The sequence below is a fragment of the Mastigoproctus giganteus genome, chromosome 3 (genome assembly GCF_048544385.1).
Source record: "Mastigoproctus giganteus isolate SK-2022 chromosome 3, ASM4854438v1, whole genome shotgun sequence".
NCBI classification, from domain to species: Eukaryota; Metazoa; Arthropoda; class Arachnida; order Uropygi; family Thelyphonidae; genus Mastigoproctus; species Mastigoproctus giganteus.
Window position 1 is genome coordinate 242,377,819 of NC_143577.1, and position 25,243 is coordinate 242,403,061.

At 36.0% G+C, this 25,243-nt stretch overlaps 1 protein-coding gene across 3 annotated transcripts in view; it reads left to right on the forward strand.

Annotated features, from left to right (window-relative positions):
- LOC150088972 (WD repeat and SOCS box-containing protein 1-like) overlaps window positions 1-25,243 on the forward strand; it is a 213,801-nt gene that overhangs the window by 81,901 nt on the left and 106,657 nt on the right. For all 3 annotated transcript variants that reach the window (XR_016546804.1, XM_090370976.1, XM_090370977.1), the window contains 3 exons: window positions 2,072-2,295; window positions 13,379-13,611; window positions 16,727-16,899. Coding sequence is in view for 2 of the 3 variants with exons in the window: in XM_090370976.1 (XP_090227102.1) it covers window positions 2,072-2,295; window positions 13,379-13,611; window positions 16,727-16,899 (630 nt within the window). In the remaining variant the exon portion in view is untranslated. The remainder of the gene's footprint in view (window positions 1-2,071; window positions 2,296-13,378; window positions 13,612-16,726; window positions 16,900-25,243) is intronic.

Consider the following 25,243-nt stretch of genomic DNA (forward strand, 5'->3'; position numbering starts at 1 on the left):
TAAGGTGCCATTGTCGTAGGTAAGTTACTTTTTTTTTATATATTTCATGGCTGGATACTTCCTGGGAAATTAATGGAGGCACTGGTTAAAGAAGCATTGCAGGATCATCTAGACAAGACTTCAGTTATAGCTCGGACACAGCATGGGTTTGTTAAGGGGAAGTCTTGTCAGAATAATTTGATTGGATACTATGATGTAGTCACAAAGGAACTGGATGCAAAGAATAACTTTGATATCATATATTTGGATCTTAGAAAAGCCTTTGATACTGTTGCACATGGAAGACTGCTGCACAAATTGGAGCAGTGTGGCATTGGAGGCAAATTGCTGCTATGGATAAAGGGATGGTTGAGTGGGAGAAGACAGAGAGTGGTAATCAATGGACACTACTCATCGTGGACTAATGTTATTAGTGGAGTTCCTCAGGGTTCAATATTGGGTCCATTATCATTTTCTGTATTTATAAATGATATTGATGATGGTATATCAAGCTTAATGTCCAAGTTTGCAGACGATACGAGGTTGGCAGGGTTATCAAGGACACTACTGACACTATGCTGGTATTGAGCAGATGGGCTGAGAGGTGGCAAATGAAGTTTAACATTGACAAATGTAAAGTACTACATATAGGAAACAACAACCCCAGAGCAACGTATCAACTCTGTGCTACTACACTGACAGTGGTAGAGAATGAAAGGGACCTGGGGGTGGTTGTGCAGGCAGATATGAAGTTCTCTGAGTAGTGCAGACGGGCTGCAAGAGTAGCTCATGGTGTATTGTCAATGATATATAGGAATTTTTCTAGCATGGATAAGGAGGTGATTATTCCCTTGTATAAGGCAATGGTCAGGCCACACCTAGAGTACTGTATACAGGTCTGGAGGCCTCATTTCAAGAAGGATGTAGAGCTGCTGGAACGAGTACAGAGAAGGGCAACAAGATTAGTGAATGGGAGCCCGTCACCACCAAATACGGAGGATGCGGAAAGGTCAAGGAATGACCACCGCATATCCCGGAGCAATATGGCCTTAGTTGCTAATGCTCCTAAAAAAAAAACCAAAACCAAGATTAGTGAATGGAACAAAGGGGGTGCTCTTACGAAGAAAGGCTTAAGTTTTGCAAATTACAGTGTCTGGAGACTAGGCACCAGCGAGGTGATCTGATAGAGGTGTATAAAGCCTTGAATGGTTTGAGCATGCTCAATGCTGATGGGATTCTTCCTCTAGCTCAGAATAATCACCTGAGAGGGCATAAATTCAAATTGAGGAAAGACAGATGTAGGATAGACGTGCGGAAATTTGCCTTTAGCCAGCGGGTGGTTGGTTGGTGGAACAGACTTCCATCCCTTGTCGTGGAAGTTGATAGCCTAAATAAGTTTAAGGCTCAGCTGTACAGGTATTTCGAACGAACAGAGGGGCGAAGTGGAAGCGGTTATTTTTTATTTATTTATTTATTTTTATTTTTTTGGCTGATGCTGCATAAGCTTGCTTTCTTGCATCAAATGCCTCTGCTAATGCTAATGCTAAATTGCAGTGTCTGGAAACTAGGCACATGTGATGTGATTAAGGTTTTGAATGGATTGAGCATGCTCAATGCTGATAGAATTCTTCCTCATGTTCAGACTGTACATATCAGTGGACTTAAATTTGAATTGAGGAAAGATGGTTGCAGAATATATGTGCTGATGTTTTTCTTCAGCAAATTGATGGTTGATTGCTGGAACAGGCTTCCATCCATTGTTTTGGAGTGGATCGGATCGTTTGAATAAATTGAAGGAAGAACTAGACAAACTATTAAAGGGAAGGGATAGGCAAATTGGGATTTTTTTTATTTTTTGCTGCTGCTGTATAAGCTTCCTTTTTTGTATTATATTGCCTGTTAATACTAATACTAACTACTTCTATTTTAGTACTAAATTTTGTGATAATAATGTCCATTTAAAATTGCATTTTTGCATGTTATAGCATTTTTTTGTGTTATTGTTTGGCAATTTTGGAAAAAAAAAATTGCATATCAATTAAATATTGATTTTGCACATGCATATTATTTATGTGCACATCTTTACTTCCAGAATATCACTAGACAGTACAGATAAAGAAGGACAGCATGTCACTCAGGATCCTATAACTATCAATACAGGTTGCCTAGTTAGAGCTGTTGCATTTGGTTCTGCAACTTCATCTCAAAGCCATTTGTCATCACCAGCTTTTTGGACCCGATTCAGTGTATCTAAAGACTTAGTACTAGCCACCGGACATAGTAATGGTCGCATTCGGACTTGGGATGTTTTCACAGGTAACTTAAAAATTTTGCTATAGGCATTTATTTTTAATATGTTAAAAATTATTTTTAACTTTTAAAGTTAATAAAATGCAGGCAGTTCCTGCTTTATGAGTTTTCACTTTACAAGTTCCTGGGTTTAGGGTTTTTTTTTTTTTTTTTTTTTTTCAAGTATCAACAAAAGCAAAAAAAAGTGAATGTTAAACATTCATAAATACTGCATTTCAAACCATGTGCGTAGCTATACAATACAGTGTTCACCACTTTACGATATTAATCCGTTCCAGAGACACCATCATATCGTGAAAATATCGTAATGTGAACCCAATAACACATTGGTTTTTTTTTTTTTTACAATTCGTTTCACGACCTCGGAAATTAAAATTTTCGCTATATACAGTCAGTCCTCGTATAGCACGATAGTTGTGTTCCTACAAACACTCGTGTAATGCAAAATCATGCAATATAAACAACAGGCCCTATGAGAAAAATAGGGTTAGGTGCCGACCACCCAAGATTGAACACACATTTTTAACCAAAACATTACCAAACACAATAAATAATCGTAAAAAAATACTTACGTATTTTATTACGTAATAAAATATTGCTAATGCTTTTGCTTCTATCGTAAGCAAACTTGTTTTTTGTTTGATTTTTCTATCCAAACAGATGACAGCCATTCCATCTCTTCCAATTCTTTGTCTTAATCTAATGGATTTTAATTACACTTTGAGTTGTTCTGCTATGAAAGTTGTTTTTATTTTCTCTGCATTCTTTGTAATTCTCGGAGTTGCCTCATTTAGGTCTGTAGCACGTGCAATATCACATGGTCTTTCATTTCGCTCAAAGCGTTTCACAATTTCATATTTTTTCTCTATCGACAGAGGCGGACTGGCCATAAGCCTTACCGGGGAAACCCCGGTGGGCCAGAGGCCGGTTGGATTTTGGCCATAAACCATAGTATGAGGCCACTACAAATTTTCCCGGGTAAGAATTTTTGATCCAGTCCGCCTCTGTTTATCGATATTGCTTTTCTTTTTCTCTCTGAATCTGCAGTGTCTTCACCAGGACGCTTCCTTTTCACACCTTTTAAGTATTTTACTCATTTTTAGGGAATAAAGCACAATTACAAAACGAGGAGGCACCCTTGATACACATAAACAAAGCTGTGCGCGTGTAGCAACTGAATAAACAACGCCGTAAAGGCAGAGATACACTATTAACACCTCACATTTTACTAAAGCACATTTCTGGGGGTTACTACCATAAAACAATAAAAACAATTTCCAGTTGCGTTTCTGCTAGTGAAATCTGTTATAAACTGGTAGTAAACGTGATCTAATTGCATTTGCGATAAACCGATAGCTGGAATTGTGTGGGTTTTTACGTTATTATGGTGAAATGTGTTTCCCCTTCACTGATATAAAACACATAAATACATTTTCGGAATCTTCTCTTCATTCCTATCGTGTTGCGTTCGGTTGGGGTGATTCTGCGTTCGACTGCCATTTCTTGTAAACACAAAGGCGAATCGTGCATAAGTGAATTCGGTTCGTGTTATATAAGATATCGTTCCCCTATTTATAAATCGTGTATGATCGAATTCGTGTAGTGTAAACACGTGTTATACGAGGACTGACTGTAACTGTAAAAAGTTGTTTTTATAGTGTAAATTGTATTAGTTACCAATTCAAATCATTAAAATGCGCTATACTTTTATCATTATCATATGTTCTGTTATAAGAACCAATTTTGAACGGCTTTGTGATTATTTTTCTAAAACACATTTTTGGAGGTTCCTACCATAAAACAATTTGCACTTTCCGGTTTATTGGGCTTTTCTGTTACTGCAAGCAATTATAAATGGGTAGTAAACTCAATCTTATTGCATTTGCAAAAATACTGATAGCTGAAATTGTGTGGTTTTTTACGTTATTATGGTGAAATGTGTTTCCTCTTTACTGAAACCTTCAATCATATAAAAAACTTAAATAGATTTTCAGAATCTTCCCTTCATTCCTTTTTTTTTAAAGCTTCATAAACTTGTTACTCTGCGCAAATCGTGTTAGTTGCAATTTGTGCGTTCCGTTAAAATATGCTTATGCATTCTATTGAAATTTATAAATAAAACAGATTATCTTGAAAACAAATGCCTCTTGAAGCATTTCTGAAGAAGACGACTCCTTGTGCAACAAAACCAATGAGTGCCGAGCCAATAATGAGTGATCAATGAGTGTGCATTTAGTCGATGATGATGATGAAGAATAAATATTCTTCAACATTTGTAAGTCATAAATTATTTCTCTATTATTATATAAAAAAAAAATTGCTTGATTTTACAGGCTACGTTTTCATTTCTTTGGATAAATCAATCATTGTTTAAACATAAACTAATTAGCTAACTAATTTCATTGTTGATAACGTTAACCCCTATTTTTAACATTATGTCTATGGGAAATAAATTCCTGCTTTATGAGCATACAATATGAATGAATTAACTCGTAAAGTCGGGAACTACTTGTAAAAAAAAGGTAATTTGCCATATATTGACCTGTTCTGATTATTTGATACTTTTTTCACATAGTAGTTAAGCAGTTTTTAGTAAGGCATAGTATGCTAATAATAAAAAAGGTAGTTATAGTAATAAAAATTGGCAAGAGAGAGAGAGAGAGAGAGAGAGAGAGAGAGCTCCTAGAGGAATGTCTTGTTGACTCAAGTCTATAACATAAAGAAGGTTTTTATTCTTAAGTTCCCATCCTTTTCACCTAGGTTATTTGTCCAAGTCATTTTTGACAAATTGAATATTGCTGTTAGATATCCTTACCCTTTTGAAGAGTCTATTTTAATTGAATGCTGGTGTTTTTGTTGATTATGCAAATAAGTTTCCTCAGTCTGTGCTTAGAAATTGAGAAATGTCATGAATTACAGTCAGACTTTCATATAACAGTGTCAAGGAGAAAAAAAGAAATTGTTATAGAGAACATGGAATTAAAACAGTCTAATTTATCAGCCTCACTCATCTTTAACCAAAATGCATATGTAATGAGCACTCAAAACTTGTAAAATGTGGTGTCCATGTAAAATACCATGGACAGTAGTGGTAATTTGTTAAAGCATAACGTCATCAATCTCTTCATAAAACATGATTTAAACTGTTTCCTATGAGAATTCACATTCTCTGTGCTTGTTTTAAAATCAAGTCTTGTTTTTTAAGATTTGTTGAAAAAGTTTGCCTTTTTTTCAAATCTCCTCTCCTTTATCTCCTTCTATGAATATAGGTTCTAGTTGATGCTCAAATAGTTTATGCTTTGTTATGCTCATGGTTTACAGCATTAAAGTCACAGAACACTGTATGCATATAGCACAAGTTTAACACACATTTACTGCTGCCTGCAATCTGTTATCCTTCTACCATGGGCTTTGCCATGGACAATTTAGTTGGTTTGGGGGATCGAACGTTGCTGGATGATAAACTCAGTTTTTTAATCGAGAAATCTGAGGTCTCATTCCCCCCCAACCATTAATCTGGGTTTAAAATCTAATTGGATGATAAAAAAAAAAAATAATAATGCATGGGCAGCTTGCACACTGCCATCTGACTTTGAGGGGTTGGAAGAAATTTCCCAACCCCTCAAGAATTACTAAACAAGAGTGATTGCTCCATTGGCTCCACTTATTTCTATAGTGGTAAAGCAAAGCAGTTGATGACTACTAACATGTGCAGGCTAAAACCATAAACATTTTAACAATATATATATATATATATATATATATATATATTTTTTTTTTTTTTTTTTTTTTTTTTATATATATATTTCCCAGTGAATCTCAAAGCTTCATTATACAGAAATTCAGTTGTCAACTAACTTCAAGGTTCCATGAAAAAATTCATCGCATAAGAAAATTCATAATATAGAAGTTTATTATATGGGAGTTCAACTTTGTGTCTAAAAATATTTTCTGTGACCTTATTTTTTTTAACACTACACTACAGTGAGATCAGAAAGCATATTTTTGGAAGTTCTTCAGGACTTTAATTTGAGACCAAGATAATGCATGGGCAGCATAGAACCATAGCTGCTTAACTCAGATGTGTCTGGATTTAGTGGTTATTGAAATGTATTCATTTATTTAATAATAAGCAGCTGGTGATATATTGGCTTATGATACTCACATTTGGACAAATTTGAAGGAGAAATTTGGTGAAACTCAAAACAGTTACTTTTGACATTACTAAGGCTTTTTACAAGCTGTGATCTTAATGATGGCCAACCGTTTTTGCAGTTAGGTATCTGGTTTTTTATCTGACTGCTCAAAGTGAGTGATAGTAGATGGCTCTCTGTCTTATAATTTCTCCACTAATGTGCTTGTTTCCCCATGGTTCAGTTCTTTCTTTTTCCTCTTCTATATATTAATAACCTTCCTTCACTGACTGTAAATCCTATCCATGGTTTTGCTGATGATAGCACACTGCATTCCACCTTCCAGTTTGAGAAATGTCATCCTGCACAAACAACTTCAAATTCTTGAATATCGTACACCAAGTCCTTAAATGCTAGGTAATTCTTCAGCGGGGCAAAGAAAACTTAAATTTCAATCCCTGTAAAACTCAGTCTTTTCTGATTTTTTGCAAAAAAGAAAAAAAAAAAGTCTACTGCTTGCTTGTGCTTCCATGTGCAGTGGCCATATGTGTAAAGTATAACTCTTCTCTCCCCATTATGTGATCCAATCATGAAAGATATTAAAACCATCTTCTCACCACATTATTCTCCCCCCCCCCCAAATCAGAATACAAAAAAAAAAAAAAAAAAATTTCACTATTATAATGGATCCTAGACCGTCATTTCTATTGTGCTTGGCCTGTGTTATGTGCATTTCAGTTAATGACAGTGCTGGACATGAGCTAACAATGATATGAAAAGGTTAAATTGACCTTAATCATCATGTTTTAATGATATTGAGTTTGCCAGGTGTGTGAGTGCGTGCACGCGTGCATGTTATCTGCATACTTTGGATGTTTAGTTTATGGCAGGCCCCGGGTGCCAAGCGATTGTGACTAAGCGATTTATCAGTACTTCTAGTGAGATTTCCAGAAAGCGATTTACAGTTCCTTTTTGTTCTTATCGTTAAAAAATCTATTCATTTTATAACAGCTCTCGTAACAAAAGTCCCTGTACAGAGCAAGGAAGGAAAGCCACCTTTCTTTTTTCTCATAGTATATTATTAATCCCTACTAATCTTCGCTTGGTCACACCAGGCACTGCTCCTGCCTCCCCGTGGCGGGGCCGGAAATCTTGGCAGAAAAGTCTCTCTGCCAAGGGCTAAAAGGAGCAAAGATAGACTATACCAACACTGACTCTTGCGGGCTCAATGCCCCATCACATTCTAGAGAGCGGGAAGATTTTACCCCTTCCTTTGCTAAGAGACAAAAGAAGGATACAGACCAGAATATCTGACCTCATTTCCTCATAATACATTCTTTGACTGACCGGCCAGTCAGCAAGCTTTCTCCTTTTCTGATCCAGAAAAGTTTAGAGAATGTCGCTGGCTCACCAAAAATGGTTCGCAGACTAAAATCAGGTGACCTGCTTGTTGAAACAACACAATCCAAGCATTCTGACAAGCTACTTAAATTGAAAACACTTGGAGGAACTCCCATAGAAGTGTCACCTCATGCCACCCTAAACTACTCAAAAGGAGTTGTAACAGAATGGGATCTTCTACACGTATCCGAGGAAGAAATTAAACAAGAACTCTCAGACCAAAATGTCATTCAAGTTAAAAGAATCCTAATTAAAAAGGATGGTTCATTACTTCCAACCAGAAACATCATACTAACGTTCAACTTGCCAAATCCACCAACTACTGTAAAGGCCGGATACTTGAACTGTCATGTCCGACCGTATATACCGAACCCAATCAGATGTTATAAATGTCAAAAATTTGGGCATTCACAGACAGTATGTCGGGGGACTGCTGTATGTGCTTCATGTGGATCTAAAGACCATATCCATACCGAATGTTCTGCACAAACCTTGCAGTGTCCAAACTGCAGAGGCAACCATTCCGCTTACTCCAAAGACTGTGAAACATGGAAAAAAGAAAAAATGATTCAGAAGTATAAAACCGAGCACAAAGTTTCCTACCCTGAAGCAAAAAAACAAATATCACCAATTACAATAACACGCTCATATGCAGCAACTGTCCAACAGCATAAACAAATAACTGCTGTTACCACCACTACCACTTCGGTTCAAACCAACGTTACAGTCCCACCAAACATCTCTATTTCTGATTGGGCTCGCTCAATCCTAGCTCCATCAGCAAAATCATCTTCAACCTCAACTTCTAATCAAGCCATAAATACACCTGTTACAATTCCGCCAACAATGCCGTCTATGTCACGGCCAATCATGAATACTAAAAATATAGATAAAGATGACAAACCCCCTGCCCATGATCATATGGATACATGTGAAAAAGAAGTCCCAGAAGAACCAATCTTAGAGATACATGCTGAGGAAGAGATGGAAGTTCGCCCAATCTTCCCCAGAAAAGAGAAAAAGCCTGAGAGATCCAAGCAGACCCCCACTCGTAAAAAGTCAGAGACAAATACAAAGCCAATATAATGCGCACAATAATACAGTGGAATTGTCGAGGTTTCCGCAGCAACCTGGATGACATTCGCAACCTAGTTGATAAATATCACCCGGTAGGCGTCTGCCTTCAAGAAACTAACCTAACACCACAAATAAATGCAGCAGTAAACCACTACGGTACCTATAGACAAGACCGAAGATTTTCCGGAGGAGCTCATGGTGGAGTTGCAATCTTAATTGATTCCAAAATTCCGTGTAAACGCCTCCAACTACAAACTCTCTTGGAAGCAGTTGCAGTTCGAGTCTCAATACATTTTACTTTCTCACTGGTCTCACTCTACCTTCCCCCAAATCAAGAATTTTCATTTTCAGACTTGGAAGCGTTAGTAAACCAGCTTCCACCTCCGGTCTGTATCATGGGAGATTTAAATAGTCACCATCCCATGTGGGGATCCCGTCATCAAGACAAACGTGGTAAATTGATTGAGAAATTACTGGAAGAGCAAAATCTCTCTCTCCTTAATACTGGTACTGAGACATACATCCATTTGCCCACTGGAACAGCCTCCGCAATTGACGTATCCATATGTTCACCTGTCCTATACCCATTGATTGAATGGTCAATATTGAAGAATCCACTGAATAGCGACCATTTTCCTGTGGTCTGCAAAATACTAACAAATGATGTTGCACATCACGATGGCCAAAAAAGATGGAGATTCCATAAAGCTGACTGGACTAAATATAAAACAATTGCAGCAATAGATGAACAAATAATCACCACTCAGCCCATAGACAATGCTACAGCTCATGTCACAAACCAAATTTAATAGCAGCTGAAACTACAGTTCCTCGGTCATCTGGAAAATGCCATAAACATAACACAGCATGGTGGACCGAAGAATGCAGTATGGCCAAAAGAGAGAAGAACAAAGCTTGGAATCTCTTCCGAAAATATTCCATTTTCACCAATCTCATAAATTTTAAAAAAGCCAGAGCCAAAGCTAGATATCTCCAGCGTAAAAGTAGAAAGGAATCATGGATACGTTTCGCCTCCACAATTAACAAAAATACAGATACCCGTGTCATATGGAACAAAATCAGAAAACTAAATGGGAAATTTCCTTCAGTTCCAACTCCACTAATAATCTGGAATGGACAGGAGATAACCAACCCCAAGGAAATCGCAAACTTACTGGCAACTACTTTTGCAAATATATCAGCAGTATCGGCCTATACTCCATCTTTTCAGAAAACTAAAACTGTAGCTGAAAAATACAGACTAAATTTTAAAACCAACCAACAACTCCCATATAACCAACCTTTCAACATAGAAGAATTACAAAAAGTCCTGGCTAAGTCTAGGAAGAGTGCAGCAGGACCTGATGGAGTTCACTATGAAATGATCCAACAACTTAATCAAAAATCTCTAAAGGCATTGCTTATGCTATACAATAGAATTTATACGGAAAACTACTATCCAAATTCCTGGCTTCACTCCCTTATAATTGCCTTACCAAAACCTGGCAAAGATCACACGATCCCTACAAATTATCGACCAATAGCACTAACAAGTTGCCTTGGGAAAATCCTCGAGAAAATGGTGAACAACAGATTAACCTGGTTTCTGGAAACATATAACGTACTTAACATAACTCAATACGGATTTCGTAAAAACAGATCATCTCTGGACCCCATGATAAAAGCAGAAGCAAATATCCGCAATGCTTTTCTAAGGAATGAGCATCTAATAATGATCAGTTTTGATATAGAAAAGGCCTTTGATACTTCCTGGCGATACGGCATTCTTAAAGATCTCCACAATATCGGGTTGCGAGGAAACTTACCACTCTTGGTAAAAAATTTTCTGAAAGTTAGAACCTTCCAGGTAAAATACCAAAACAATCTGTCAGAAATATACACACAGGAAGAAGGAGTAGTGCAAGGCTCAGTGCTGAGTGCAACCTTATTTGTCATCAAAATAAACCCTATTATAAAAGACCTGCCAAAAACAGTTGAAACATTCCTTTATGCAGATGATGTTACTATCTCGTGCCATTCACAAAACATGAACATGACAGAAAGACAATTACAAAGCGCAGTGAACAAAATAGAACTGTGGACTAAAAACAATGGCTACAGATTATCAGAACATAAAACAATAGCTGTACACTTCTGTAGAAAACGAAAAATGCATCTAGATCCAGAAATAAAACTAGAAAACCAGCTGATACCTCTAGCAAATAGTATACGTTTCCTTGGCCTGATTCTTGACAAAAAACTTAACTTTTTGGAACACATCAAATACCTCCGAACAACCTGTCAAAAAAAACTAAATATTCTTCGAGTTCTTTCTGCAATGAAGTGGGGAGCCGATCAGTTCACACTGCTTCACCTATACCATGCTATAATCAGATCAAGACTAGACTATGGAGCCCCTGTGTATAGTTCGTGTAGACCAAGTGTCATCAAATGGCTCGATTCCATACATCATAGTGCCTTACAAATCTCTTTAGGTGCATACAGAACATCACCAGTACAAAGCTTATATGCAGAGACTCATGAGCCCTCATTATATCTCCGGAGGCAAATGCTGCTATTAAACTATGCAATTAAAATCCGAAGTCTTCCTCACCATCCTACTTGGCAGTATCTTTTCAATCCACAGTGGGAAATCCTCTACAGCAATAAACCCACAGTAAATAAACTAGCCGGAATACGACTAAAAGAAACAATCTCAAAATGGGGCCTAAGCTTTGAAAATGTACACGAGGAAAATAGCACAAGTATTCCACCATGGCACACTTTCACGCCAAACTGTGACACTTATTTTCAACAATGGGGAAAAAGCACTCTGGCAAATGTCAACATAAAACAGATGCATGCAGCCCACGCATCACAGTTCTCGGAATACCTTCATATATACACAGACGGCTCTAAAACAGACACCAAAGTTGGTGCTGCAGTTGTATCTCCAGACACTGTTCTCTCACAACAACTTCCAAACCAATGCAGTAGCTATTCCGCTGAACTATTCGCCCTAGAAATGGCCTTGAAATACATAGATTCTTCCCCTCTTCTAAAACATCTCATCTACACAGATTCATTGAGTGCAATACAAGCTCTCCAACAAAGACCGACTCCATCACATCCCATTCTCTATCAGATACAAGCTCACCTTGTGAAACTTAAAAGCAAAATGAGGCAAGTAAAATTCTGTTGGATCCCGGGACATACAGGCATTGAAGGTAATGAAAGAGCTGATCAAGCAGCAAAGAATCCTACAAACACAAACCGCAGGTTTTGCCAAGTTCCATATACCGATTACAGACCAATCATAAAACAGTCTCTCCACAATCAGTGGTCACAAATGTGGCAAAATGAATTAAACAATAAACTGTTTCAAATAAAACATGAGCTACAACCATGGAAATCGAGTCTTCGCAAGAATCGGCATGAAGAAGTCATTATATCCAGATTACGCATTGGACATACACATCTTACGCACAATTATTTACTCACCAAAGCAAATCCTCCAGAATGCCTTCACTGTTCCTGTCAACTCACTGTAAAACATTTCCTTATAGAATGTCCACAATACCATATGGCGCGACAATCAGCCTTCCATCTCCCTATAAATTTCCAAGATTCTCTGACCTTATCACAAATCCTAGGCGATAACTCCAACATTGAAAATATATTTACATATTTAAAATTAATAGGATATTTTGATCAGATATAAATCATATTTAAGAAATAGAAACGTCCTTGTCACTAAACATTAATAGATAGGCGCAATATGGCCAAAGTTGCTTTTGCGCCAAAAAAACCCAACAACAACCAACCCAACCCAGTTTATGGCATAAAGGTAAATCACTGTAAAATAATGAATGTTCAGCATTCTTTAATTTTAGAATGGATTATTTCCATTAAGAAATGCAAATGAATTGCCAACACTGCTACACCAAGTTATTAATTTTGGTATAGAAGTATTGTCATTTAATTTATATCTCTTAGTGTGTGGTATGCTGTTTATAGTTGTATATGATGGGATCCCTGGATAGAACATTATTAGTTACCTGATTAGTATTTGGCTTGCTTCAGATTCCCAAAGCTAGAAGCCCTACTAATAATCCCCCCCCCATTGGAAATAGTAGAAAAAGAACATTTTCCTTTATTTCCATTTTGATAAATTATTTTGATGTCTGATTCCTATTGGATATATTAATGATTCCATAGTTAAAAGTTCTAGTATTCCTTTTTTAATTTTCATGCTCTCTGCACTTTTTTAAAATCTGTTTCTATATGTCCTTTAGGTACTGTACCCCATACTGTACTCTTTGCAACTCTTTTATTCATTGGCATCATCGAATTATAACTTATTTAATCAACTCAAAATTTGATTTGTGTGTAGTTAAAACATATGCCATTTTTATGATTTTAAGTATATTTTTAGAAAAAAAACCACTACTACAATGTATGTTCTTTAATTTGTATAGGAAAGCTAATGTTGGAGCTAATGGATCATAAAGATATGATTTCTGATTTAGCATTTTCACCCGATGGTAGCTTAATTCTAGTCTCTACCTCATATGATGGGACAATGAAAGTATGGGATCTAAATGATGATGGTAATATGTTTAAGACACTTAAAATGAATAGCAAACCAATGTATTCCTGTGCATGGTCAACAGATGCTAAAATGCTAGTCACAGTAGGCATGTGCAAAGCAGTAAGTTCCATTTTCTAATCTTGTTTAATATTACTAAGTGTTAGAATGAAATTTAAGCAGGTGACTTATGTTAGTATTTATTACACTGCAGTTTAACTACGCTGAGTAAGTATTCCTGAAATAAACAAAATTTAATTTAACAAAAATTACAAACATTCCTAAAATAGCGAAAAATTACAAACACATTACCAAAATAAACAAAAATTTATAAGGCATATTTATAGTGCAAAGAATTAAGATTAGGAAAACAATGGTGCAAAAATAAGAAAAAATCTGAATGATAAAAATTTAAGTGAATTCAGATATCTGTCTATTAACAGTAGACTGTTAATATACAAATATGTTAAAAACAGACACTGTGTGTGAAAAACACACAGTGTGTAAATGTCCAATTTATAGGATAATAAACAAAGAATTGACAAAACTTAAATATTATAACATTATATAATATAAATATCCAAAACCTGAGCATTAAATTTTAAACTAGAAGATAGATAAAGAGGGTATCTTCTATTTTTACTGTTAATATATTATTACAAGAAAAAAGAACAGGATAAGTACTGGAGTATATAGATCAATATACTAAAACTTCAATTGCAACAGCCTACATCATATTTAAACCAGTATAATTAAGATTTTAGCATGAATGACATTTTAAAATTCATGAAAAAACAGATTTAGCAGAGGATTAACAAAATAATGGACACTAATTTAGAGTGGTATCCTAAAAATTAGCAAAGCATTTTGATATGAGCATAATGAAGTATTATTGAAGGTCTGAAGAAGTGCTTCATATGTTACTAGTTGGCTATTGCTCAAAATAACTCATTATTTTCAGGACACATACAGTGCCTTTATTTGTAAAGGAAAAAAAAAAAAAAAAAACAACTGTAAGTTATATAATTGTGAATTTACATAAATTGAGGTTACAGACTGCTGCATCTGTTGGAAGACTCATTGAAGCAAGAGGAGGAGAACTGGAACTGATGATTTTGGACCTTCAAAACAATATTTTTCTGAAATCCTGTGCAACACATGAGAACTTTTGGAATCTGAGGTTGGCCAGGAAATATTTCCTTCTTTAAAAAGTACAACATAGAAAGCAAAATTTTTTTTTTTTTTTTTTTTTTGGTAGTACTTATCTGTGTGAATCACTCTTTTCAACCATGGATGTTATAAAATCAAAGCGCAGATCTAAACTTACTGATTCCCACCTTGATTGCTTTTGAGCAGAAACATTGTCTTACAATCCCAAATTTGAAAAAAATTGGCCGATGAAATGCAGTGTCAACAATCATGCTAACTTTTCATGTGAGTAATAATAAGTTTACTTATGAAACTGTATTTTTTGATTGTATGGTGGATGGTATCATTAAACATGTATTAATTGGTGTCCATATCTTTGTCCATTTTTCTAGAAAAATTAGAGTTATTTACATGAACAGTGGTGGTTGACCTGATAGGGCCTCTGTTGCTAAGATTTTCAAATTATGCATTTATTTATATTTTTTCAAGATTATTTGCTTCTGCTAGTTCTTTAAATATCTGCAGTAGAATTGTTTATGTAAGATTTATTATTGTTTTTGTATAATAACCATGAGAACATGAAATTTGATATTTTCTCAAAAGGGAGGGATGCTATTCTGTGATTAGCAACATATAATTTGAGATTTTGAATTAAAGCTGAAAAGGAAAATAACTAATTATTTGTGTATATGTTTTAATAAAAACACACACACATAAACACAAATAATTTCTAAAAATATTTATACCTGCAAAAAGATATGTACATGTGCACATTTAAAATATTTTCACTCTTATCAGTGTTCTAAACTGGGAAATTGAAGAGATTAATAGATCCATGGTTATATTTTATGTGATAGTGTGATTTTTTTTCTTTCCAGCAGAATTATTTTTTATTTATTTATTTATTTATTTATTTTTTTATTTTTTTTGAAAATAAAAGGTTAAAGATAAACTACTGGTATTTTCCATGCAGAATTCACAAAAACCAAAAGTTTCTCAGAAATTAAAAAGTCAGTTGGCATTTGTCAGATGTCCTGCCACAATATTTGCACACAGCTTGCACAGAAAAAGAAATGAATCCTCAGGCAAGCTGCATATTTCCAAAAATATTTTTTTTGGAAGCAAATGCAAATAATTTAGCAGCATAAGTATTTACAAGTGAACAAAATTAGACAAAACCTGCTGATACTGCTGTTGTCCAAAACAGAGAAACTAAAAGTGTGTACTGAGCACATGGTTGATATTTTCTGTGAAAAACATGAACAGAGCCAAGCCACCATGATCAGAGCTTTAATATCTACATCGATAAATAAAATATACACATATTTGGGGGAAAAAAATTGGCTAAAACCAGAAAAAGAAAAAAAAACAACTTGCTGTCAAAGTATAAAAGATAACACTGAAGATCTTCCAGCAATTCATATCTGCCAGCAGAAGTTGGCAGATATAAATAAATATGTAATTTGAGAAAAATAGGAAGAAAGCAAACAATCAGATGATTGTGCGTTATTCATTATTTTAACATTTTTTAAATTATTATTTTAATTAATATATAAGTAAAAAAATTTAAAGTTGGGTATCTTAGACTTACTAAGAAGGTACATTTTATACTGTTAATGAGGTGTTTGATTTATTATTATTTTTGTCTATACATTTTGGATTCTAACACAATTGATGATGTATATTGAAAGTCATTATTATATTGAAGGAATACCAAAATTCAAATGGTCACAAATTCAAAATCGAACAGAATTTCACACAGTAAGACAATTTTTGCTTAATTGTATATTATTATTTTTGTTCTTCTTTTACCTTAAAAATGGAATTTTGTTTTATATTCAACACATGTGAAACTTTCGCTACTGTGTTCACTAGCCCTGTGAAATGTGGTTCTTTTCTTTTATGCAGCATATTCTAAGTTTGATCTCTCTGTCTGCATCTCTCTCCCTTCCCCTCTTATTAATCAGAAAAGTTTGTGTGGATTATGAACTAATTTTCACAAAAACTTTGAATTACTGCTTCTTCACTTAACATTAACTGTAAATTTATTTGATTATACTTTATTTCTAAAATAAAATTTTTATTTCAGGCATACATATGGAATATGAAGACATACACAATACAGCGACAGCTAGAAGGTCATCAGCATGATATTGTGGCATGTGCATTTTCTCCTGATAACTGTTTAATAGCTACAGCATCTTGGGATACAAGGGTGATTCTCTGGGATGCACACAGAGGAAAAATGCTTAAATTTTTTGCGTAAGATTTTATTTCATTTTTTAATTTCATTTCTACTCGCAGATTAAAATTACAAGGGTCATCCAAAAAGCAACATCCAACTTTATTTCTCTCTCAGAATTTATTAAAAAAAGTGAAACTTACTGATCATAATTAATAGCTGTATTAGTTATATACCGTATTTCCCCATGTATAGGGAAATTAAGACGCACCTTAATTTTGGGGCCTGAAATTTGAAAAAAAAATGTATTACATAAAGTTATCGAGCTCAAGTTTTATTCATCGTAAAATTCATACAACTCATCACTGTCAAAACTCCCAACCATTAGCTTGTCCTTGTCTGTGTCTGATGACGAATCACTGTCTTCATATATTGCCTCGTCCTCAGTTCCATCTATGGCATTTGAAATGCCACACTTCTTAAATGACTTGACAATGATCTCAATCTTGATATTATCCCAGGATCTTTTCACCCAGGTACAAACTTCTATAGTTGGTTTCTTCACTCTTTTTGCTGGTGTCAAATTGTCTCCAGAAGACTTCATCCATTGGTTTCATTCATCTCTCATGGCAGCTTTGAAGGGTTTGTTAATGCTGACACCAAGTGGTTGGAGCTGGGATGTCAAGCCTCCAGGTATGACGGCAAGTTTTGTTTTTTGCTCTACAGCAATCTTCTTTGTATTTTTTGTTATGTTTTTTTTTTTTTTTTTATGTGAACCCCAAACACGAGAGGTATTAGAACCTATAGTACTTAGTACCGTGCTTGTGTGCCCTGAACTGATCAAGCACCAGTAGGGCAGGTTTGTGTAAGAGCCCACCTGGTCTCCTGCTCCAAACTTTCTCAAACCAGATCTTCATCCCATCCTGATCCATCCAACTCTTGTCATGAACGTGGACAATCACTCCTCGAGGAATGTCTTCTTTTGGCATTGTTTTGCATTTGAAAATCAGCATAGGATGCAGCTTGGTTCTGTCGGCACAACAAGCTAGAACAACTGTATAATGGCTCTTTTCATGTCCACTTGTCGTCACAGTTACAGTTTTCACCCCCTTCTTATCAACAGTTCTGTTACTTGGGACATCAAATTGAAGGGGGACTTTGTCCATATTTGCAATCTGTCTCAACTCAAATTGATGTGTCTTCCGACATTGAATGACAAAACGATGAAATTCAAGGAGCTTCTGCTCATAGCTTTCAGGCATCTTTTGGGCAAGTCTGGTGCGTGTATGCATGCTTAGTCCATTCCGTTTCATGAACCTGAAGCGCACCAATTGTGTCCTCCTTTGAAATCAGTAACTTCTTTTTCATCAGCAATTCTTCTTGCCTCATGCTGAACCATCTTTGTGGACACAGGAATTCCAATTGCCCTTTGCTCTTCAATCCATATCTTCAATTCCCTCTCTAAATCAAGCCATTTTGCTGACTTGCCTCTCATGGCCTTCTTCTGCCGTGGCGTTTTCAGTAGGGTTTCTTCTTCCCGTAGCTAGTCTCGGATTGTTTTCTCATTTGGAGGAGGACCAAACTTACGTTCAGCAGCACGATTTCCATTCACTTTTGCAAACTGGATCACTTTTATCTTGAATTCAGCACTGTACGAAAATCTTTTCTGAGCCATTTCTGGGCAGAACGTGGCAAAACGTAACCTAATATACCGGTAACAAGTGTGAAACAATGAGCGCAAAGACAACAAGTGCAAAAAAGCGGGAAACGCAAGTAAAAAAAATCTACAACCACTGTATAAGACGCACTCAGTTTTTCGACCCCAAATTTTTCGAAAAAAGGTGCGTCTTATACATGGGGAAATACGGTATGTATTAATTTCACTTAATCACTTTATATCATTAGGAAATTAAAGCTTTTTTTTTTTTTTTTTTTGCCAGGAAAAGTCTTGTCCTTTCTCTCAAAGCAACTTTTCACCATGTCAACAGCTTTGCTGTCTTTACTAAATTTTCAACCACTAATAGCATTATTCAGAACTTTAAAATATGGTTGTTTGGAATAACAACCATCTTTTAAAGGATTCATGCTATTTTGTGGTTAGTTTCTCTGGTTTTTAGACTTGTATGCCATCACGTTGAAGCAGAAGTTCTTCATATGACTTGCTTAAAACACTTCTGTTTCTTTAAGTTGGCAGCAGTGCTTCTACTTGTCTTATATTTCCTACATATGAAATGTAGCTCTTACTGTGTTTTTTAAAAACAGTATCCCTGTTGATTTTATTAACTACAACATCAAAAATGTTTCCCAATATATTAAACATAAAGTGGTTAGTTCTAACTTGGTATGTGTACAGTTGCAATTTTTTATGGTGGTAGTTCCACTACTTTGAGATTACGTAATAGCATCACATGGCTTCTATTTGAATGGTCCAATTGCTTCTTTACTCTCTAAGTTTCTTTTCCACATTTTTTATATGACATTTTGGCTTGTTCTTCTAGAAACTATTTCATTATTATATCTTCCTTTTAATCATTTTTGAAAATTATGAGTGCTTTATTTGTCCTCTTTCACATTACATAGGAATTATCTGCAATTGTAACATAATTATATCTGCATTTTACCTCAGGAAATTGCATTCTTTTTGACAAGTCACACTCTTCTTTTGAATTTAACTACTTTAGTAATACTGTTGCCTTTTTTATATCTACAGGACTTCACTCCCATCATGACTTGCAACTATCTTAAAACAGTCTCTAACCTTGACAGCTTATTCTGCACTATCTGCTACCTTATTCACAATCGAATATTTCTCTGTATTCTGCCTTTTTCTAATTTTAATTTACTTTGTTTTATGTTCTTTATATTTTCATTTTCCAATTTTTTTTTTTTCCCTCCCCTCCAAAGCATATTATGCAGGGTTTCTGTAAATGGTGGGAACACTTTCAATAATTTATTGCACATGGAGTAAGAGAGATACCATTTACATATTTATACCATGTGAAAGTTTCCGTCTTTACTGCCGAGGTGTGTAGTTCCATCATTCATTGCCAGTTGGTGTTACCTGTCGTACCTCTACCTTATCCATACTACATAACCTTGTTGAAAGATGGTTTCGACAAAGTTGAAAGAATGATTTCTTTTTGTGGGGCTACATAAAGGACTGTGTTTATGTACCACCTTTGCCATGTGATGTCCAGGAACTAAAGCAGAGAATTGAAGAAGCTACCACTACGGTCACACAGGACAGGGTATGGCAAGAGTTCGATTACTGTGTGGACATTTGCCATGTCACACGTGGTTCCCACATTGATTCGTTGTGAAGTGATGTGATGTTAAAAAAACTGACATTTTCTCTTTCACAAGGTATATGACACTGGTATATGTCCTAGTCTTTGTGCAATAAATTACTGAAAGTGTTCCCACCATTTATAAACACCCTGTACAGGTATTATGGTATTAGCTGCTGCTTCTACTAACTCTTACTCAGCCAGGACCCTCGGCGCTTCCGTAGCCAGGTGGGAAGGAGCAGCAGTGCGTAGCACACACTTCTTGATTAGACCGGGGTTCAAGCCCGTCACCACCAAATACAGAGGATGCGGAAAGGTCAGGGAATGACCACCGCATATCCCCGGAGCAATATGGCCTTAGTTGCTAATGCTCCTAAAAACCAAATAACAAACAAACTAACAAGCCAGGACCCTCTCTAAGAAGTTGGGTCTTTATGCCCCTAGCTTGCTCAAGTATCCTTAATTCTTCTCTTTACTTTGTCTCTTCGCTGTCTAATCTTCGTTCTTCCTTCCATAAAGCTAGTAGTGCAATGCGAGGGCAATATGGGCACTCTCTTTCCTTCTTCTATGCTATCTTTGCTTCTTTTGTTCCACTACTTTCCCCCTCCCCTTATTTCCTGTCCCTATACCATTTGTCTGCTTCTGTATCTATTTTTGGCATACAAAATTACATATTTACCAAATTTTTACTCACAAATTATTCAATTATTCATATGTCACCAACCCACCATTACTCTGAACTTGACTTTTTCCTTGCACTTTTAATTATTGATTTTTTATTTTATCTTATCTCTTTATAATTACTTTAATTTTAATTATGAACACTGTTGGGGCTACCTTACTTATTTTTATGGAAGATTTATTGCTTTCACTCTCTCTTTTTTAGTTAGAAAATTTTTTTTTTTTTCACTCATTTTAGTTTCCTTTTAAGATTTTTCTTCCATAATTATACATATGCATAGAAATACAGTTTATTGTTACATAATCAAGTGTAGCCTGCCAATGAAATACCTGCATTATGTATCAGTCTTTTATAGCTTGCATCATACATTTAAAATATCTTAACCTTTGTTTTTCTTTCCCTTATTATTAGGTTTTTTAACGTCAAATACCTAGCCGAGTGGGTAAAGTACCTGCCCGGCAACCCAAAGGTCGCGGGTTCGATTCCCGCCTCGGGCTTGGATCAAAGTACTGCAAAAACCTTGGGAGGTGCAATATGGCCGCAGAAGCCGATGCGCCAACAACTACCAAATCAAAAAAAAAAAAAAAAAAAAAAATCAAAACGTCAAATTAATTTCCCACCTTCTATTTGATGCTTGCTATTTCTTTGTAATTTATTAATTATTATTATTTTTTTTTCTTCCTTATAGCGTCTTTCCTGCTAATTGGCTTATTAATTTAGCCTTTAATTTCGGATAATTCAATGCATCTTTTAGATTCTTCATATTCTTTTACTTTCTTCTACCTTAATTTTTTTTATTTTATTTCCTACTATCCTGTTCCTAATAGTTTTGGCACCTTGTGTTCTTTACAGATTCATGTGTTTGCACTTTGTTTCTTGCTTTATTACTTCTAACTTAAATATATACTTTTGTATCCTTTGCTGATACTTAGAGCACATAGGTGCAGTTGCCATATAACCTTTTTAACTTTTAAAACATAATTTACCTATACCTCCTTATTTGTCACTTCTATTCATTTTATCCATACTACAGTAGACCGTTGAAATAATGGCACATTGAGATCGGATGTATACATACAGCGCAGATGTCTTGCAGTGCTGAAAAGAGAAAATGCCAAGTCACGTGATTACTGTATTTGTTTACATTCACCATTTTCAAAGTGAATTCTCTACTGATATCACAGATTATACCAATGTTTTACACTTATTTTAAATTAAAAACCCCTCACTATGGCCCCTAAAGTTAATAAACCTTACAGAGAAGAAAAGAACAACAACATTAAAGCTTAGTGACAAACTTGATATAATCTAAACACATTAGAGCAGAAGTTCCCAAACTGTGCGCCATGCCAGGGCACCAAAAACTCATAGGGGCACTGCTGGATATTTTAAATTTTTGAGGGAAACACAGCATTACTTGACAACTGTCGGACACAGTGCAAATTACTAGCTCGAGGTAGTTCACAGTTTTAACATTATCACAGTTGAAAGATTATTTATTAAATTGTTTGGACCTAACTACTTAATAAATGGAACTGTTAGGTATTTCTTTTAGCCTAGGGGCACCGTGACAAAATTACTGAGACACTAAGGGTTCCGTGAACTGAGAAAGCTTGGGAACCTCTGCATGAGTAGGGTCACTCAGAATGTTAATTCATATACCCATGTGTATTGTGCCTGTAAATTGCATGTGATCTCTGCTCAATTTGCCTGTTTTGCTGGATGAAGAACCGCAGTTTCTGGGGGAAAAACCTTGCCATCTATGGCCTGAGAACCACTAACTCAGCCACGGAGTGAAAAAAAACCCATTAAAGTTCCTCAAATCATCGACGGGATTGGAACCCGGGCCTTTTCACCTAGTGTGGGAAGAACAGTGATGATACCACTGTGCTACACATGCAGACTAAACTTGATATAATAAAGAAAATAGAACAGAGCATAAGCAGGAGTGTATTAATGGCAGAATATAACATTGGATCGTCATTACGTTTGTTTTTTTATATGCAGTTAATAAAATTACATTCTTAATCTCTCTATTTCTTATTTGGCCTCATTATTTCTGCATTAAATACATTAAAAATAAAACTTTCTAGATAACAGAAAAATCAAAATAATGGCACCTTGAATCACTCAAGGTGCAATTATTTCGAAAGTGTACTGTATATATATATATATATATATATATATATGTATATGTTTGTATTAATATATTGAATAAAGTATGCATAAATGGACGTGAAACTTACACAAAGTCCCAGTAACTAGAAGGGTGAGGATATTAGAAAAGGAAGTGTAGTAGATATGTGAAAGGTGAAAGAATGTTAATATCCCAAAAGTTATGATGAATTAAGAAAATTATGGGCCGAATTACAAAGCCAATAAAAGGTGGGTGGGTGAACTGTAAAGTAAAATTAATACAGTAAAATGCAAATAAAATAAAATAAAAAATGGCACAGCTGTCATCAGATATAGGGGGGAAACATATTTAGATAAAGGTCGAATGGTCCTTGAGGTTGTCATAGACATTATCTCAGATATGCCAGACAAGCTGTACTTGCTACCTGGGAGTCTAAAACGCTGATCGAACTGATATTCGGGTGACACTCAAGTCAAATGGACCCAATTTTGGCGAAGTCCGGACGGTCTGTGACAACCAAATCCTCTGCTTGCAGCTTCACGATGGTGGGACTGTTAGTAATCCTGGGTATAACCTCCATGCACAAGTACATGGTGGGTGACCACCCAGGTGTGAACCAACGTAAGCAGGGGTCGAGGTGTGGCGCCCACACCACATTGAGGAACGCTGCCCCTCTATGTTACCAGGCAGAACTAGGTGGTAGATGACTCTCATCAACCGGTGAAATACCACCACTTTGCTTATTGGAGGCTTGAAGTGGTGGAACCCATGTTTAGTCTCTAGAGCTAAGTTCCGGTCAACCCTTCCCTATCTCTTCCATCATGCAGTATGATTGATGACTTTTGAGGTTATGATGAACGTCGTGGCTAGATCCAATATTCCTTACATTTCGAGGGTACAGCTCTAAAACGGTGTTCGCAGGCCGGCCGCTAGTTAGTACACTGGACCGAACCTATTGGTAACTCTCTAGGAGGCTTCCGGATCAGCTAGTGTATAATCTTGCTACCTCTACTCTGCTAGATAGTGACTGGAGGGAGTCCGAGTAGTGTGTATGCGGGGAGCATTGTCGAGGCCATGTTATGTCAAGGATCTGGGTATATTCTTACCATGTGTACGCCATATCCAAAAATTTCATTACTTCATACAGCATGTCCCACCCACTTTTTCTTACTATTGAATACACCATGAATTGTCAAAATAATAGAGCAAGCTTATCTGCGAAAAGATCTAAACCTCCCAAGCACTTCCTAATTCATTTCACAAATATACGTGGTCTCAATTCTAATCTCAACGATGTCCATTTCCACTTGCAGTCTGCCAAACCCCATGTACTTTTTCTGACAGAATCTCAGTTATCGGTTGATTCAACTACCGTTCATCTCAGTTGCCCAAACTATTCGCTCTATGATTGATTCCTTTTGCCTCAAAGGTGGCACTTGTGCATATGTCCGTTCCGATATTCCCTGTCAGAGACTTGGTAATTTGGAATCTCCTCTTTTCAATCTTCTCTGGCTTAAAATCTCTCTACCTCATTGTGTCAAATTCATCTGTTGTCTCTGCCATTCTCCCAACTCCACTAATCACTTGGAGCCCTTTGACTTCCTCTCTTTGCAACTTGACTTTCTCCAGTCCAACTTTCTTAACAGTGAGGTAATTTTTCTTGGTGATTTTAATGTTCACAACTCCAGCTGGCTTCCGTTTTCTAGTCACACCGACCCAGCAGGTCGAGATGCTGAGGCTTTTGCAATTACTAATGACCTAGCACAGATTGTTCATTTACCTACAAGAATTCCGGACAATCCTAATCATACAGCCAATACGCTTGATCTTTTTCTCACAAACAACCCTTCTAAGTACACAGTTGAAGTGAGAGGTCCTTTAGGCACTTCAGATCACAACTTGGTGATTGTCTCTTCTCCAATGGAACCTTTATCTCACGGCTATTCCCAACCTCATGTTGTTTGGCATTACAACAATGCAAAATGGGATAACCTGCGAGACTTCTTTTCTTCTTTTCCTTGGTCGGATTACTGTTTCAAAACTTCTGATGTCAACGTTTGCTCAGATTGTGTCAGTGAAATTATTCTTGCAGGAATGGAATCCTTTATCCCACACTCCACTTTAAAATCTCATCCTTTATCTAAACCTTGGTTTTCAAATAAATGTGCTAAGGCTGTTCAAGAGAAAAATGTTGCATATCGTAATTGGCTTGTTTCTAATTCTTCAGTTTCATTTTCTGCCTACACCAAAGCTCGCAACAATTGTAAAGCAGTTATTAATCAGTCCAAACTAGTTTGAACAGGCTAAGAGTAGAAATC